At 40.0% G+C, this 16,749-nt stretch overlaps 1 protein-coding gene across 1 annotated transcript in view; it reads right to left on the reverse strand.

Annotated features, from left to right (window-relative positions):
* The window catches only part of si:dkey-92j12.5 (multiple PDZ domain protein), a 61,182-nt gene that overhangs the window by 17,923 nt on the left and 26,510 nt on the right, over positions 1-16,749 (reverse strand). Inside the window, exons 21-26 of the mRNA XM_041785313.1 lie at positions 14,918-15,244; positions 8,932-9,102; positions 8,140-8,317; positions 1,082-1,192; positions 660-725; positions 141-212 (exon numbers count right to left, since the gene is read on the reverse strand). Coding sequence (XP_041641247.1) covers positions 141-212; positions 660-725; positions 1,082-1,192; positions 8,140-8,317; positions 8,932-9,102; positions 14,918-15,244 — 925 coding nt within the window. The remainder of the gene's footprint in view (positions 1-140; positions 213-659; positions 726-1,081; positions 1,193-8,139; positions 8,318-8,931; positions 9,103-14,917; positions 15,245-16,749) is intronic.

Below are 16,749 nucleotides of genomic sequence, written 5' to 3' on the forward strand. Positions count from 1 at the left end.
AACTACAAGGGTTTTATCTACAAATATGCACGTTAATTAAGTTTTTTTGGAAGTTAGCTTTGTGCAAATGCTAATGCAAGGCTTCTTTAAAGATGATGCATATCCATGATAACACACACACACACAAAACATCTACTAACCTTAAAAGGGGTGGGAGTGAAGGGGTTTGTAGGAGAGAGACTAAGGAACAGACCACTGAGTCTCTCTGATTCCTATGATCACGAGGGGAAACACAGAGAATCCTAAACACATCACCAAAACACAACTCTTCCTCTCAAAGAACACACGCTTAAAGCTACGTTTTTGGAAAATGTAGGTGGCGATGACTCATCTCTTTATATATAAAATAGTGTATACGTAACACTCTCTATACAATATGGAAGACACAGCCAAGCATCAGTGAGTGTGTGGGAAACAGACACTGGCAAAAAATATTTGCAGCTTGCCATCTGTTCAAGAGAAAGCCAAAGTCGTGGTCACGACCTTTAAAAAAACAAATACAAGCTCCAGCTCTTTGACTTTAAATCTCAGTATGCAATAAACTACGGCATATTTTGTATACTACTGTCATTATTCTATGGATGCAGTGGATTTCACATCACATTTTATCTTGGAAAATAGAAATGTAAAGCTTAAAGTATGGAGTAGATCAGCGTTACCTTGCTGCAGTGGGAGTTGGACAGTGTTGTTGGAGTTAGTGTCTCATGGTTTGTGAGCATAGGGGACTGTGGGCGAAACGAGATGCAGAGTAGGCAGATGAATATCTATACGTCGGTGAAACAAAAATGCTTCAAATGGTACATGCAATATGTTATGTTGTATGCTTTGTGTCCAGAGGACATTATATTATGTTGCTACAAACTCCCACACACAACCTTACAGAAACTTGTGATAGGAGTTGTCTAACAGTACATAAACTGCACTTTCTGTTTGTGTATGTTGTGGACTGGATCAGTGTGTAAAAGCCTCAGGAGAAATGCGTGAAACAGTATGTAATGTTTATCAACCTTCACATACATAGCATTGTGGAATCAAGGTAAGTTAATGCGTTGTCTTTGGGCAACTTTCTGAAGTGTAGTACCTGAGATCTGTGCTTTGCAGACTGGACCAGGAAGACCAGAGAGTATCCAGCCTTGCGAATAGCCTCCACTGCCTGCTCATGGCTGGCATCTCTTAGGTCCACACCACTCACCTTAGCCAAGTCAACACAAACAGAAGAGACATTAAGTCATCTGTTATACCAGTGGTTCCCAAACTTTTTCAGCCAGGCCAGCCTTTGGCACACAAAAACATTCTCAGGCCCCTCGTTTATATCAACCTGTAAACTACAACAAAACACACTGTTAGTCACATTTTTCTCCAACAAAAAACCTCAAAATTTTGTAGAAATAACAGCAACAGTGATTGCAAGATAAAACAGTTGTGAGAGTGCTACTCTCAGTTCATTTGTAATGTACAGTTTTGATCAGTATTTTGTCTTGATTGTGGCAACAGCAGAAAATGCTATCTCACACTGGTAGGATGTTGCAAAGGGGAAAAGTGTGTGTGCAGGGCTCTCCTGCATTTTATGAAAAGCTAAAGGACATCAGTAAAAACACCTACAGAAGGACAAGTTAAAAGATTACCATAAAACAAGAAGAAATAAAAAGTTTGTTTGGAGATAAAAGCTTTTAGAGATAAAAATTTAACAAAGATCCCCAATTAAGAAATAACTATAGAAACTCATTGATAGAAAAAATAATTCATCATAGCACCTCTGTTGCAAACTATATTGCCCCTCAGTGAGGTTAAAGACTTATCATACATTATTACAAGCACAAAGAGAGCATCAGGTATCAGAACTTGGCATTTCAGAAAATACAACTCTAAAGTTGTAGCTTATAATAACATTTAGCTGAATGCTTCATTTAAAAAATGAAGCAGTATCGACAAAATTTGGAATTTATTCTTTTTAAAACAACCATCATTGGCACTAAGTTACTTTAGTAAGCCATTGGGAGAAATGTGTTTTATTTATTTAGATAACTTCAACTGAGGTTCCAGCCACAATGAATGGCTACAGTAAACCCCCAGGAATAAGGAAGATACATAAAAAAGACAGTATGTAATGAATACTCTAAGACAAGGAGTGGAAACCAACTAATAACACCTATGCACTCTTCTGTAATTACATTGCTTTCTGTGTACTTGTAAATCAGTAATTTCACTTCTACTTAGAGCTTGGCAATATATCACTTTCATAAATCAGGTTTTTGGAAAAACAAGATTTTGAAAATTGAAGCTTGAGATTTTCTCATGAACTTCACTACAGTAATATCACAGGTGAAAGCTTCAGTCAGAAACTTTGATTTCATGTTAGTTCTGGTGACCCTGTACACAAAATGATTTAGCTTTTATTTACATGCTGCTCATGTGTAACCAGCATCCTCTAAGTCAAGGGAAACATCCTTTCAAACACTTAAAAACATCCTGCTCAGTTTTTTTAAATTCAGTCATATCACTCAAACTGAATCCTTTCTGTACAAGTTAAACTTAATTTGCAAAATTTTCTTCTGACCCTGATTCTGTGACAGAGATGACAAGCAATCATACAAATACATAAATAATCACTAGTCTGATGGTCTTGTTTACTTGCAAAGATCATGGAGAGACATTAGCATAATACTCAGTCTGTTTCTTACACAGAAAACACTTTCTGAGCCTCAGTGATGTAAATAATCCCCTATACTGGACTTGAGTTTACAGCTCATACTTTAATGTGTAAAGGAAAAGTCAGCTTGCTTTTGTTACATGTCACTGATTAAATTAAAGTAAACTTGTTGAGTGGTTTCTTTCTTCTTTTTGTAAAGAAAGAAAAGATTTAAATTGTTAATCAAGTTTTGTGTGATTGGTTTTACGCCATATCTTCCATCCCTACTTTTACTTCAATTTATTTTATGAGAATATTCTTAGCTAAATTTTACAAAGAATCAATTTTACAAGCATCAGCAAAGCATCATTAGCACTACAAACTTATGAGGCAAAAAAGGACATCCATGCTTGTCACTGTAGAAATTTGGCAGTTTTCTGTATAGACAATGATTCCACAATAGTATCCAAAATTTGCATTGTACTTTTTACAATTTTATTTAAAGTGTGCTTTTAAACAACAAACATGGTTGGACATTAATGTTCTCTTTTTATTTGCAGTGAACATGAAGGATTGTTTTAATTTTAATAGCTACTTTAGTAACTACTTTACACACACAGCTTTGAGTAAACTTTAAACAAATTATTTTCATTTTTATTTGAGTTAGAAAAAAGTCTTAGCATTAGATTAGTAATTTATTCTCATCTGTCCAAACATGTCTAAGACTAGACATGAAAATGAAAGAAATGCAAGCCTAAACACTTCTTCAAGCCAAAAAAATCATATCATCCCATTTTGGAACCAGCTGGGTCTTCACCAGGTATATACTATAGTATTATTTATTATTCAGGGTCATAATGTGGGCTGGAAGGTGAATGCTGCCACAGGCAAAGCTAAACTTCCTCAAAAGGTCTGCAAACAATATTACTCCAAGTTTCAGCACCCTACATCTATGGTGAAGCTCAGAAACATACTGCCACTGCTGTGAAGCCCAGCACCCCAGCCTGCAGCACATCCTTATGGGCTGCAAAAACAGCTTTAACTCAGGGCTGGTACAGATGGTGCCCCAACTGGGTCCTCTGCAAACTAGCAAAAGTTCTGGCATCACTCAGAACAGAAGTGAAGAGGACTGGTCTGCCAGCATTTGTCAACACTGCAGATACACTTCTCGAGGCAGAGAGACAAGGAACATCAGCCAAAAGGAGTGCTCCAACTTGACACCAGGACATAAGAGGAATCTGAGGGTCAATCTGGACCACCAATTCAGATTTCCCCTAGAGATCACTTCAACATCACCACAGACAGATATAGTCCTATGGTTGATCTCTGCCAAGACAGTGATACTTGCCAAACTTACTGTCCCATGGGAGGTATGCATGGAGGCAGACTATGAGAGAACTGTCTGCAGCTTACACAAAAGCAGGGTGGAAGGCATCAATCTATCCTGTGGAAGTAGCTGCAGAGGGTTTGTTGGAAAAACTCAACTTCTGCAGAAGAAGGCACTGAGGGCACTTGCTGAGGAGGTGAAACAAGATTGATTTGGCTTAAAAGGAAGGACATCAAGTTGGACAGAAAAGATTTTTGGGGTCAGCTGCAGGGAGCAGAAGTGAGACAGTGACCGCTGCCTCACCATCTTGAGATGTTCTGGGACTAAAGTTGGCCACACTCACAGAAAACTGTCAAATCGTAAATCATTTTATGAATATGTGGTATCACAGATATAAAGACAGTTTCACATCTTGTGACCAGCCAAGCATGCATACTTAGCAACTTGACCAGCCTGTGAGACCACACACCTGCTGTCTGTAGAAACATTCTCACAGAGAAGATTCCCTACACAAGATCTTACAGGATCTTGCGTGATCAAACATGGCATCAGAAAAAAAAAAAAACATGGAAAACAACTGAAATGAGTGTGTTACACTTGCAGGTAAAATCAAAGAAAATATTAGGAAACTAATAAGGTGAAATCTGGTGACACTACTAGTGCTTTCAGGAAGACACTGGTTCTGTTCTGAAGTCCCAGTTTGTTGGTGCTTTCTGGCAAACCAGCCTGTGTTCACACCAGTTTAAAGACCATTTAAGGTGAAATCCATAATCTGTGTCTTGACACTAGATATTTTGGAATGTGGTTGCTGTAAACATGTGAAAACACTGAGATCTGCATGTGACTGAAGTCTGGATTTAGTCCATTAGAAAGTTTTTCACCTCTTTCCTGGCCAAGTTTAATGTGGGCAGGGCTAATATGTGGACTCAATAATGACATGAGCCTACAGTGGGGAATGACTCCGCCCCTCTAACACTACAATATGAAATCACAGAGTAGTTCATCTCAGTACGGTCATTTATTAGCTGATGTCACTGCATTTATTGAAAGTTAACAGTCAGTTAAATGCTGTTTTTTTGTCCATTGTGAGGTAAATTTTGTCAAATCTATCAGCCACAGTGGCCTATGGATCGTATAAAGTATCATAACAGAGATTTGAGCCAGAATACGGACTTTGTCCCTTCTTCTAAGGTCAGCAAAAGGTCAAGAGACAGGCTAATAGCATGAGTGCTTTCCTCAATGCAGATTGCAGCATTTTTTTAATTTGAGAGGATCGTATTTCTCCTAAGTGGCCGTGGCTCCCGCTCATTCAACAGACCTATTTGTCTTTTTGCCTCATTTGTCATGATTTTGAAGCTTGATTTCATAACCTTAGAGATGTTTTATTTGACAGTAGGGGTGCACCGATTGATCGGCCAAGATCGGTATTGGCCTCGATTTCCTTAATTTTGGGAGATTGGCAATCGGCTGATCCTTGTAAAATAAGATCGGTGGATAAGATCATGCCTCTACCTACTAAAATGTGAAAAATTAAAAAGACTAAAGGAACTGATATCATTTAGTAGTTTGGACAGCAACGCTTTAAACTTTTCATTTATATTTGAGAGAACTACCTCATATGCAGTTAAAACAACAAGTTTGTATTGTTTCACGGGTATTGTTCAATGTTATTCAATAAAATAAGATTGGAACATTGAAGGTGTATGCTGTCAGTCATAAAAATTCGGTATCGGCCAAAATCGGAATCGGCAGGTCAGGCTTTTTAAAGATCGGTGATCGGCCAGAAAATTGCAATCAGTGCACCCCTACTTTACAGGGTCTTTAAGCAGAACCAAAGTGGGAGGACATGATGGACATGTATCTCCAATCTCCACGTCCAGCTCCACTTTTGCCCAAGTTTTCCCTGCTGTCCTTGTATTCCTTCTTCAGTTTCTTGAGTTAATTAATTATTTGGTCTGGTGTTCAGGTGAACCCAGCCTTCGCCATCTCTTCCGCAAGTTTGGCATATAACTTGCCCCTCCTTGTTCTGCTCTCCAGCTTCACCTGGAATTCTGTTGATGCCCAGACTACAACCAAACATTTTGTCTCCCCAGCAGACAATTTTTTCTCCATTTTCTGCTCATCTTCACAACCAAGAAGGTGATACGCCCACTGAGGATGTCATGGTTCCCAAGAAAGAACCAACTATTTTTGGTTCCAGCGAAGAACCAACTTTTCAGGTTCAGAACCAATTTTTCCTTGGCTTCAACACACCGGCTAGCTCAAAATTAGGTTCAGGAACTAGAACCGGCACAGTGCCCTGCCAGTCTGAAAGGCCTATATTTTATGTGTTTGCTTCCATAGGTTGTTGTGGGTTTTCCTTTAGAGGCAGTCTGACCAAGAATTATGAATGTCCAACATGTGTGATATTTAGGATTCATGACTGGAGAAGCTCCAAGGTGGTAGGGAAGTAATTCTGTGGACACCACACACTTTAAGATAATTTCGTCAAACAATAATTTGAGACGAAACCCATCCCCTTGCCCCCCGATTATCAAATTTGGCCTAAAGTTTGGCTTGAAATCATGTAGTCTGGCTAGCTGAAAAGGCTGAAAAAAATCTTTAAAGGGTGGTTACCAGCTCACAGTCCTGTAGCTGGTCTGACCAAGAATTGATGGAGGTGTATCAGGCAGCAACACCTTCTTGGTAAACAGAACTTATGCTTTCACCTATAAATTTATAGATTAAAAAGTCTTTAAATTTCCTCATTCATCAAGATAAAGGGATGTTTTCAAGTTAAATCCAAATTCAGAATTAAACTCACTTTTACTGGCCTAGAATGAGGCACACAGAAGGACTCACTGTCATTCTATGTTCATCTAAATTAGTGGGGACACACAATATTGGACTTTTGCTGATATCCAACACGCTGGTATTTACAAAATAATTTTAGCTGATACAGATAACAAAAAACAGTACTGACCTAAAATTTTGGTCCTTAAATACAAAATTTTAAGTTTGAGGAGGAAAAATTAAAAGATTTCCATCCTTAAACACACTTTAAGGTGTAAAGAATGATGAAGTAGGTCTGTTGGTCCAGCCTAAAGCTCCAACAACAACAACAACAAACTTATTTGTTCATACGGCTTATACTGACAGCTGATATAAGCAGGTTTTTATAGCCAAAATATCGGCTGTAAATATGATCTGCTGATATTCCACTTTTTACTCAGCTGATAGCCGTCGATACAACTACCGTGACCATAATATTGTGCATCCCCAGAAATGTCTGTCCTTAGTGTTGGTCTTCTTTTCCATCTTCTCTCTCTCCCTCCTGCTCAAAGTCAAGCACCTCTCACACATATTCCTCTTCCTCACACTTTCAGATTGTCTACATTAATTTTTGATATCAACTTTAACTCACCTTTGCTCTCTGAACTGATCTAAACCGGTTCAACATCATTAGACAAGTGTTTTCAGTTTTGACTCTGTGTGTTTAATGGACAACTGTGCTTAAGTTGTGTCTAACTTCTGGCCCCATTATGAATCACAAGTGCATTACATTGAAAAATGTGTTTTAGAGAACGAGATTGTGTTTTGAGTTTTGGAAAAGAAGAGCAAATAAGTTTTCCAAATGCTGTCAAACCAGGAAAGTGTATCAGGTTTTGCCAACAGGGGGGATGATTCAATAAATGAAACTGATTTGCTTTTTTCTATGGTGCTGTTATTTTAAGTGCTCTGCACCTATGATATGTTCATATAATGACCCCCTTCAAATAAAGTGAATTGTGTGAAAAGATCAAGATAACAAAGATAACTGAATGCAAATGTGACTTAGGCTAGGTGGATACTTGAATCTATATGAAATAAGAGTTAAAAACAACTACTGTCTAATTATGCAAAAATATTTATCATTTTACAACATGAGATGAAATTATCACAAAAGCCCAAACAAGCAACCAGATTATAGCATATGCAGCCACAACTCCCACATAGTGTAAAGCACATGAGCAGATGTTCATGAAGCCACATTCACCATTAGATTTGCAAGTTTTTTGGTCTTTCTGCCACTCACAGAGGCTCTCATCAAGTAATTAAAGGCTTTAAGATACACAAGCTATTGCTTCTGCAATTTCTAATAAGTGTGTTTCTGCCTTTGGCTCTGCAAAACACATAGAGTCATGAACACACCCACACACACTACCTCTAGTATCCTGTCTCCAGTCCGGAGGGTGCCATTATGTGCTGCCGGGCTGTCGGGGCTGATGCTCTTGATGAAGACTCCCCTCATCATCTCTCCACTGCTCAGTCTGCGGCCCATGCCTCTGCCTCCCATTATGCTGATACCCAGGGACTGACCTGGTGCTCGAGTCAGCTGCACACTGCAACACACAGCAAGAAACGAGACACGTCCACACATATTCCAGAGCTGGAAAGCCTTCTAACAGCAGCGGCACAGTGATGATAAATGTATGTCTTATGGATGCCTCATATTTGGTTTGAAGCATCACTGCAAAAATTCACAAGGAGAATTAATCCAGTGGTTTTGCCATTTTTCTGAAAAAAAAAAAAAAAAAAGTCTTCACTCTTTCCTCTGCTTAAGGCTGTGGATAGAGTTTCAGAGATTAAGTCAAAACAATAGATTATTATACCTGCCAGGGAGACACACACAAAAGCTGTTTTTTGCATGCAGTGCAGCTTATGTGATTTATCCGAGCAGGATGCAGTCATAAATGCGATAAGTACAGTGTGTGAAAGTAGTCCCCTTCTCCAGGCCAGAGAAATATGAGCATGTTGAGTCGGCGTTGTGCTACTCTACACCTCCTGTGAGCATAACCTGAGCACACAAGGATTTTGCTAAGCCTTTTCAGGGCAGAGAGAGGTAAAGAACATGATGAGGAGAGTTTTGATAGAGCAGCAGAAAATGGGAAATAAGAAAAAATCTAATGATGAAAAAAAAAAAAGGACTTAATACTTACATCAGGGATTCACTAACCTTCTAGGTTGATCCCACGATACCGCTGTATGAGAATTAAGCTCCTCTTCTCCCTCACGCTGACTGTCCACCTCTAGCTCCAGCTTTGGTACTTCACTGCTTCTACTGCCCATGCCCTTTTTCTCCTCAGTCCTCTCCCCAACTTTTTTTGTGTCCTCCTTCTTCAGCCAGCTGATGGTCCCAAAAGAGTAAAATAATAATGATAATACGGAATTAATTTGCATTTTATTAGGCAAAACCCATGATCATTTAACAATACTTTTATTTTCCATTTTTCTCTTCAATAACATTGAAAATTTCAACTGATTGTATAAAATTTCCTTTAAAGCTGAAAAATTAAAACATTTATTTGAATATGAATTTATAAGCAGTGTTAACAGATGGCAAATGATTGTCCAACATGAGTCTGGTCCTGCTGGAGATTTCTGCCAGTTGGAAGGAAGCATTTTGGCAAAGGTCTTGTCAGGAATGAGAGCATATACCAGTTTTGCACTTCGACACGTCAACCTTTGTCCTGGCCTCCTGATGGCCGTTGTCTAGGCCAGCACCATGCCCCATCTCACCAGGTATCCTTCCAGCTGTACTCTCCATAATGCACGAGGTCGGCCCTAGCGTCTGGACCTGCCCACCGGGTCTTCAGCACCCAGTTTATGGTAAGCTGGATTACGCTCAAGAAGGCGCACCAGGTACCCATAATAGCGCAGCTGTCATTCCCATATCAGGCAGCTGACCCTTCCCATCCCTGTTCTCCTGAGCACATCAGTAATAAACACATGGTCTTACCAAAGATACCCAAAAATGCACTGAAGAGAAGTTGTCACAAAGGACTCCAGCTAGTCAAGTCAACATCCAGGCCTCACAAGAATGTAGTAAGACTGGGAGGAGCAAGGACCAAAATACTCTGACTTTCAGCTGCATACTCAGATACCAGGAACGCCACACTGTCTTGCTCAGTGAACATTGCCCCATGCATGGGTCCAAGTCCATGGCTAAGGTCAGTGGATGGGTGGATTACGTTGCCAAGGTATAACTATTCTACAACTTCCATGCTCTTTCAATTCACAGACACAGATCCGATGGCAGCATCCAAAGCATCCCCAAAATGCCTGGATCTTTGGTTTTGTCCAGGAGACGTGCATTTCCAATGCTTCAGCCTCCTCACTCAGCAAGTTAGTAGCCCCCACAAGTACATCTACAGTCTCCACAAGAATCACAGCATCATTAGCACCATCATTTTCATTTGACAAAGTGGCACTCGAGAGTTTGCTGCCTCTGGTATAAAACCATGCACAATAAAATGTAATCAAGTATCTCTTGGATGCGAAACATGTCTTACATTAGTGACAAAATAAATTATCTGAAAATAGTCTGAAAATTGTTTCACATATCAGCAAGTTATTATAATGTCTAATGGATGGACCATTCCCTGTGATAGATAGGCATTCACAGGCCAGTGGTTCTCAAATGATCAAGCATCAGGACCCACCACCACACCGAAATTGAGAAATTGTGAACCGTATATCTAAGATATTCAACTCAAAATTTTTAAAAGAAAAATGTACTTTGGAACTTAGATGGAACATAACAGGACAAAAACATGTTTAAAAAGCACATTGTTACAAAAGCAATGGGAGAAAATTACATTTCTCATGATAATATTGTTATTATTGGTTTCTGAAGATCTAAAAAAATTTTCTATCAACATGGAAAATCTGCTTTTTTTATATGTGATAAATAAGTTGAAATCTTGAGAAAACATAAATTCAGTCATTATAACTGCCAAATGGAAGATGATAAAATCAATGGATGTGTATCAGGTTAGGGCTTCTGTGCATCATTGATTTTTGACTTTTTTTCAGGCACACATTTACAACCCATGGAAAACAGCTCTGTGACCCACTTGTAGGCCCTGTCCTACTAGTTAAGAGCCACTGGTTTATGCCGTGACAGCCCACCTCCAAAATGGCACCCACGTAAATACATGCCAGAAGGCAAGAGTGACATCAAAGCCTGGCACGGAGACTGTTAAGATCACATAAAATTCCTATAGTCTTGTCTGGCTGAGGTCTATAAATACAAAAGAAAATCCATTTGCAACTGCAGTTTCTAGGAATGTTTGTCCCACATCAAAAATATGACTAAAATGTTCACAGTTTTAGTCTTGACTTTTTCCAGCTGCATGTATTGTTACTTTGCTATATGTTGCCCAGTGCTTTGTTATTGTGTGTGTAATCGATTTGTTGTGTTGATTATTACATCATTTGCCCTGGTGTGAAGCTATTAACTGTATCTTATTTTCAGGAAGTTGCGCAAAGTCTTGTAATGCACTTATACTCAAAGTGAAAAGGCCAAGGGCACATTTTCCATGTTTTGCTAACTAATTTAAAGGTCTGACAGTGATATGGTCTGCCAGTCAGCACGTATTTTATGTTATAGAGCTGACAGTTCCCTGTGAGAATTCTGAGAGGGAAGCTTAGATACGCAGCTTTAGCAGCAGAAGCTGGACAACGAGGATGGAAAGCTAGGGTTCGTCCAGTAGAAGTGGGGTGTAGAGGATTTGTAGCAAGGTCAGCAGTTTCATTATTCAGAGAGCTGAAGGTGCAGGGACAAAGACAGTTGAGGAGATGTCTGATGAAGCACCTCAGGCCAGTCAGTGGATTTGGATAAAGGGGAAGAATGCTGGCTGGGGACCAAATAATCATTGAGGAAAACCCCTCAACTCCTCCGTTTTCTTTTTCTCTTCTTCTCTCTCCCCCCTAATGAAAATGACGGAGAAGGGGGAGGTAGAGCCTCAAGCCCAGTAAAGCGGGGCGAGTGATAGCCCCAGTCAGGGCACCTCATCATAGCTCTGCCTCCTCCATCCTCTTGCTAAACTCTTTCCCTCTTCTTGTTTTCTCTTGTGTACTTTCTGCAGTTTCGTGTGTAATGTCATTGCTAGAAATAGTTGTCTTGTTGGAATGGTAATTATGAGTTGTGCTTGGGTAGGTAGCCTCAGCATTGTCACTACCTGGAGCGTGTATGGAGCCTGGGTCTGTTGAAGGTGGCAATTTTATTTGGGCTGTGATGGCCATGTGGTAGGGTAGGTAAGATAGAGAATTTCTCCGTGTTGGCATGGTGTGCGCCCGGTGCAAGCATGGAGGTTGGTGGGTTGCTTGAGATCACTGTTCAGCCCTCTGGAGGTGTCGTGGGACTAATTGGATGAAACACAGATGAAGGGGGTTCCTACTTGAAAACCCTGGCAAAATCTTTTTTTTTTGCTGCCCATCGGTCGGCACGGTTGACTTGCGGAGGCAATTAGTAATGACTTAACTGGGTTTAGGGACTTCTTTGCTGAATGTTTATACTTTCTGTAGGGCACAGGGATCTTGTGTTTACTTCAAATCCTATTTTCAAACAGTAATTGGGACTAAAACTAATCTAAGACTTGATCATAAAACAGCTGATCAAATTAGCACTGATCTCAAATACTTACACTACCTCAAATATTTCAACAGTTTTTAAAGTAAGAGAAATCCTTTACTTTATAGATATTAAGTGGAGAGGGACAAATGCAGGGAAGGTTTAAATTTATCCTAACATGTTTTTGTCTCTGCAATGCTGTGTGACAGCACAGAGTGCAGAGGGTTCATCTGCTCCACACATTCCAGAGCAGTTCACTGTGTAGCATGGCTTATGTGCATATAAGTGATCACTCATCGCCAGGACGCAAGCTTTATGAACAAGTTACATTGGTGGGGAAAATTAAACTATGGTGATAATAGTTGCTCAATAGTCTAAGTAATTGATGGAAAACTCTAAGACAGCGTGTGCTTTTCCTCTTCAAGTTTAATATTTGTAATAACATCAACATACAATGAGTGTGTTTACTGTGCAAAGAGCCCCTGCTGGCTTGTCTGGGGCTGTAACACATGGTGTGTGCTGCATTGGATTGTCATTGTGTGTAGCCCAGTTTTGCAGCGATTCATCTTATAATGGCTTGAACAGCTGTTTAAAGGTGTATTTTAACTCATAAATGGCTTGTTTGAAATCCATGATGAGTCAAAGAACAAGGCTGTGGCTTTGAGTGAGGTCAGTGCAAAGGGGCAAAGTGCATAAATTATGTATTTTAGTGCTCTTCTTTGTTGGCTATACCAGCAGACTACAAAACAACATTACAGACACATTCTGCCACTTACTGACCAAATCCTTCTGAAACCCAATTTTATTTGTTTACTATGTTTCATTTAGATTTGGTCCAAACTACAAGAAATCAGGTTGATTTCATTTATCTGTCATTTATTTGTCATGACTAAATATAATATGATAATATGAAAATATGTTTAAGTAAAATCAACTGAAATTGCTCATCAAATCATTTTTAATGTATTATGTACTATTTTTCAAAATCAGATTCATCAATAAACAGAAAAACCTGGTCCGTCTACCAATCTGTTAAAAAAAAAAAAGAAATTCAGTGCAACCCTAGGTGCTGGTTTAAAAATAAAGTAACAAACAAGTCAGTCTGGACCTGCTCAATTTTAAGTGTGATTGATTTAAAAATGTTTCAAATGAACGAAATGAAATTCAAATGTCTTTGGGTTTCATTTAAGTGGTAGGAAAAACAAAACATAAGTGTCCCAGAGATCCCCAAACTATTCCACAGATTATTCCCTGGTGAATCATCAGCTGAAGCCCTAATAATGTAATATAAGTGGCACTCAACTAGACCACACTTGTAGAGTTGCTGTGGAAAAAAAGGTATCTTTATATGTATATATATATATGTGTATATATATATATATATATATATATATATAATGTTGTTTTTTTTAAAGTCCTGACACAGTGTGACACTTAGCCAATAGCAACTTTTATTGGCAGGCCTTGAGAAGATCCACTGCTTTAGGTCCAAATAGCCCTGAAAATACACATTATCTGCTGGTGAGGTCACATAAAGGTAGTGTCTTTGTGTGTGTGTGAGTGTGTGAGGGGGAGTGTTAATGCACATATATAGACTATCTCTGTATATATACACTGTATATGTGTGTGTGTGAATGTGTGGAAGAAAAAGGTAGAGAAGGAGAGAATTTTTCATGAATATATTTAACGGTGGAGGGCTGTAATAAGCCCATGGAGGTGAGTGATAGTGGTGCTATCTGCGCAGCAGGAGCCTATAGCCAGTTATGTTACAGAGGAGGCCAGAACAAATGGTTCCACCAGGCCTGAAAGAGAGCAGGGCCAGGAGAGGGGGATAGGGCCGAGGCAGGGAGGAGGGGCAAAAATGAGGTAAAGAGAAAAGAACCAAAGTGAGATGACCAAGGGAGAGAGAGATGAGAGACAGATGCAGACACAAAGAGTCAAGAGAGGAGTCTAGCAGAGGAGGAGACAATGTATTGAAGGATAAGAGTGAAGAAAAGGCTGCGAAGAGGAATGGGAGGGAGGAGAAAGGCAGAGGCACGAAGATGGAGCGAAAGCAGCGACAGACAGAGCCGAAACAATTCATTTTCGCTGACAGTCAGCACTGAGATCCATAAGCGAACGGCTAAATATAACTCAGAGATTCAACATTCACAGACGCCTGTGCTTTTACCACAGAGAAGAATGGAGAAGGGAAATTACGGACTGGAAGAGACTCACGCTGAGCTGGTTGCAGACGCACTTAAACACATTGTTTCCTCATGGATACAGTTAATTAAAGTGTCAGATAATAGCTCAGATCATTAGCATGACTTAATCTGCTGGGTAATTGAAATGTGTGATGTGTTACTGTTATAAATGCTGGGTGCTATAAAATCCAAAAGCCTAAGGTGACCACATTTGAAGAACTCCCATCATGCAGGATATCAATCCATTTCAAAGTGCGAATTCTCTGCAGCAAACAACATGCAATAAAGTGGAGCCTTGAAGTCTAATAAACCCTGAGACGGGTTTTATCTGGCACTCTAGGGCCTGAGTAAGGATTAGGTGGCCATAAATAATAGACAGAGAACTTTGGATTTTACATTACCTTGAGTCAGAGGCCGGTGTGATGGTGGGAACTACACCTGAGCCCCTGGATGGAGCACTGAAGGATGCAGAGGGTCGAACAGCTGCTGGATTTGGAGCTGCAGCTTTCACTTTGACCGAGGCTGAGGGTTTGAGGGTGGATGAAGCTTGAGCTGAGGCCGTGGCTCTGACTGGACCAGGGGATTTGAGAGAGGCAGAGGCAGGCTCTGGAGAAAGGGTTGGTGGAGTGGGTGAGGTCGGGGTGCTGTCTACCGAGATGGATGCCAGAGGAGGTAAACACAGACGGCTGCGGTGCTCATCCACCTGGTGGGCTGGGACATAGGTTATACTGAAGGTAGGGGGTACAGGACAAAAATGTGGGAGAGGGATAAAAATAGTTTAGTTATTAGTATGATACATTTCTTGTTACCTTATTTCCACAATAAAGTAACAAGCTACTGTACCAACTATATTTCCACAATCACAACAAAAACAACTAAAAACAAGGAAACAGACTGAATGCTGTTTTTCACAGGACTTATGGATTATTTTCTCTTCCAGTGAGGGAGAGAATAATGGAACGATATGGTTCAGAGAGCAGTCTGATGTTCTGGAGAAAATCTTTTATTTACTTTCTTATTGACCTTTAGAGAAGAAGATTGATACCACTCTGAGTGGTGTACTGTAAATACACAGTAGAGCTGCAGACAACAGCTGGTTACCTTAGCTAAGCTTTGCAAAAAAGACTGGAGGGAGAGGAAAGAAATAACTTTACTCAGTCAAAAAGCACAAAAATCTCAGTGTTTGTACCTCTTAAGCTCCTTAATCAACACTCCACATCTTAATCAACACTTTCTGGAGCTTTATGAGCAGAAAGTGGTATTGATGTCTTTAATTTACTTCTGTCAGGAAAGCAAATAAGCATGGTCAAAGCTTAAACTCCTATTAACATCTGGTAGTCAGATTTATCAATTCTGTGGCAATCTGTCTTCCAGATTAAGTCAACAGATGGATTTTTTTAACCACTACACTTTCACTACTTTATGGGAGAACAGGAAAGCTAGGATCTGAAACTATGTTTTATGGACTTGCTTTTATGTAATGTCACCTTTTGTTAAATAGTATCTTTAGGGGTCATAACATGCCCTCCATGGACAGAAGCTGTTGTCCTTGAAAGCGGCCTAGGTTCAAGGCTGATCTTAGGCTCCTTTCCCTACTCTCTCTCCCTTTATCCAAATCTGCCTACTTTCTTTCTGAATAAAGGCATATAGCCTAGAAATGCAGTAATGTGCATATCCTTTAGGGCATGTTTGGGACAAACAAGGAGGCTAATGTAAGGTGTAGATGTGGGGAGTAGGCTGCCTGACGGCACCACAAGGTGGGAAGGAAGATTAACACAACCCTGGTTGTGCTCCAGATGTCTTTGCATATTACCAGCGTCATGGAAAACAATCTGTTGAAAAATAACAAAATCATCACCTTTAAGGAAGAGTAGGAGGTAGATGTGGTAAGTGAGCACAGCCTGGGGTACCATCCTAGAGGGTTGGCACAAGCCTTTGGCCATGCTGTGGATGTCCCAGGGGCCCAAAGGCCACAGGTGCTCTCTAGGCGTAATTCCAGGGGTGAAAAGGCCCGGTCAAAAGAGATGATGCCTTTGAGCTTGACCTTGGCTGCTAAGGGACACACATGTATGTCGACATGTGTCGAACTTGAGATGAATCCTTGACACCCTAGATGCCTAAAAGTTATGCACATGACTGTAATCCATTTATCCATTTCAAGTCCTCCATCCTGATGGTTTACTGATACTGTCTTCTTTTGCTTTTACAGATTTTATAAAATATGTAGGAGAGC

The sequence above is a fragment of the Cheilinus undulatus genome, linkage group 4 (assembly GCF_018320785.1).
Source record: "Cheilinus undulatus linkage group 4, ASM1832078v1, whole genome shotgun sequence".
Taxonomy (NCBI): Eukaryota; Metazoa; Chordata; class Actinopteri; order Labriformes; family Labridae; genus Cheilinus; species Cheilinus undulatus.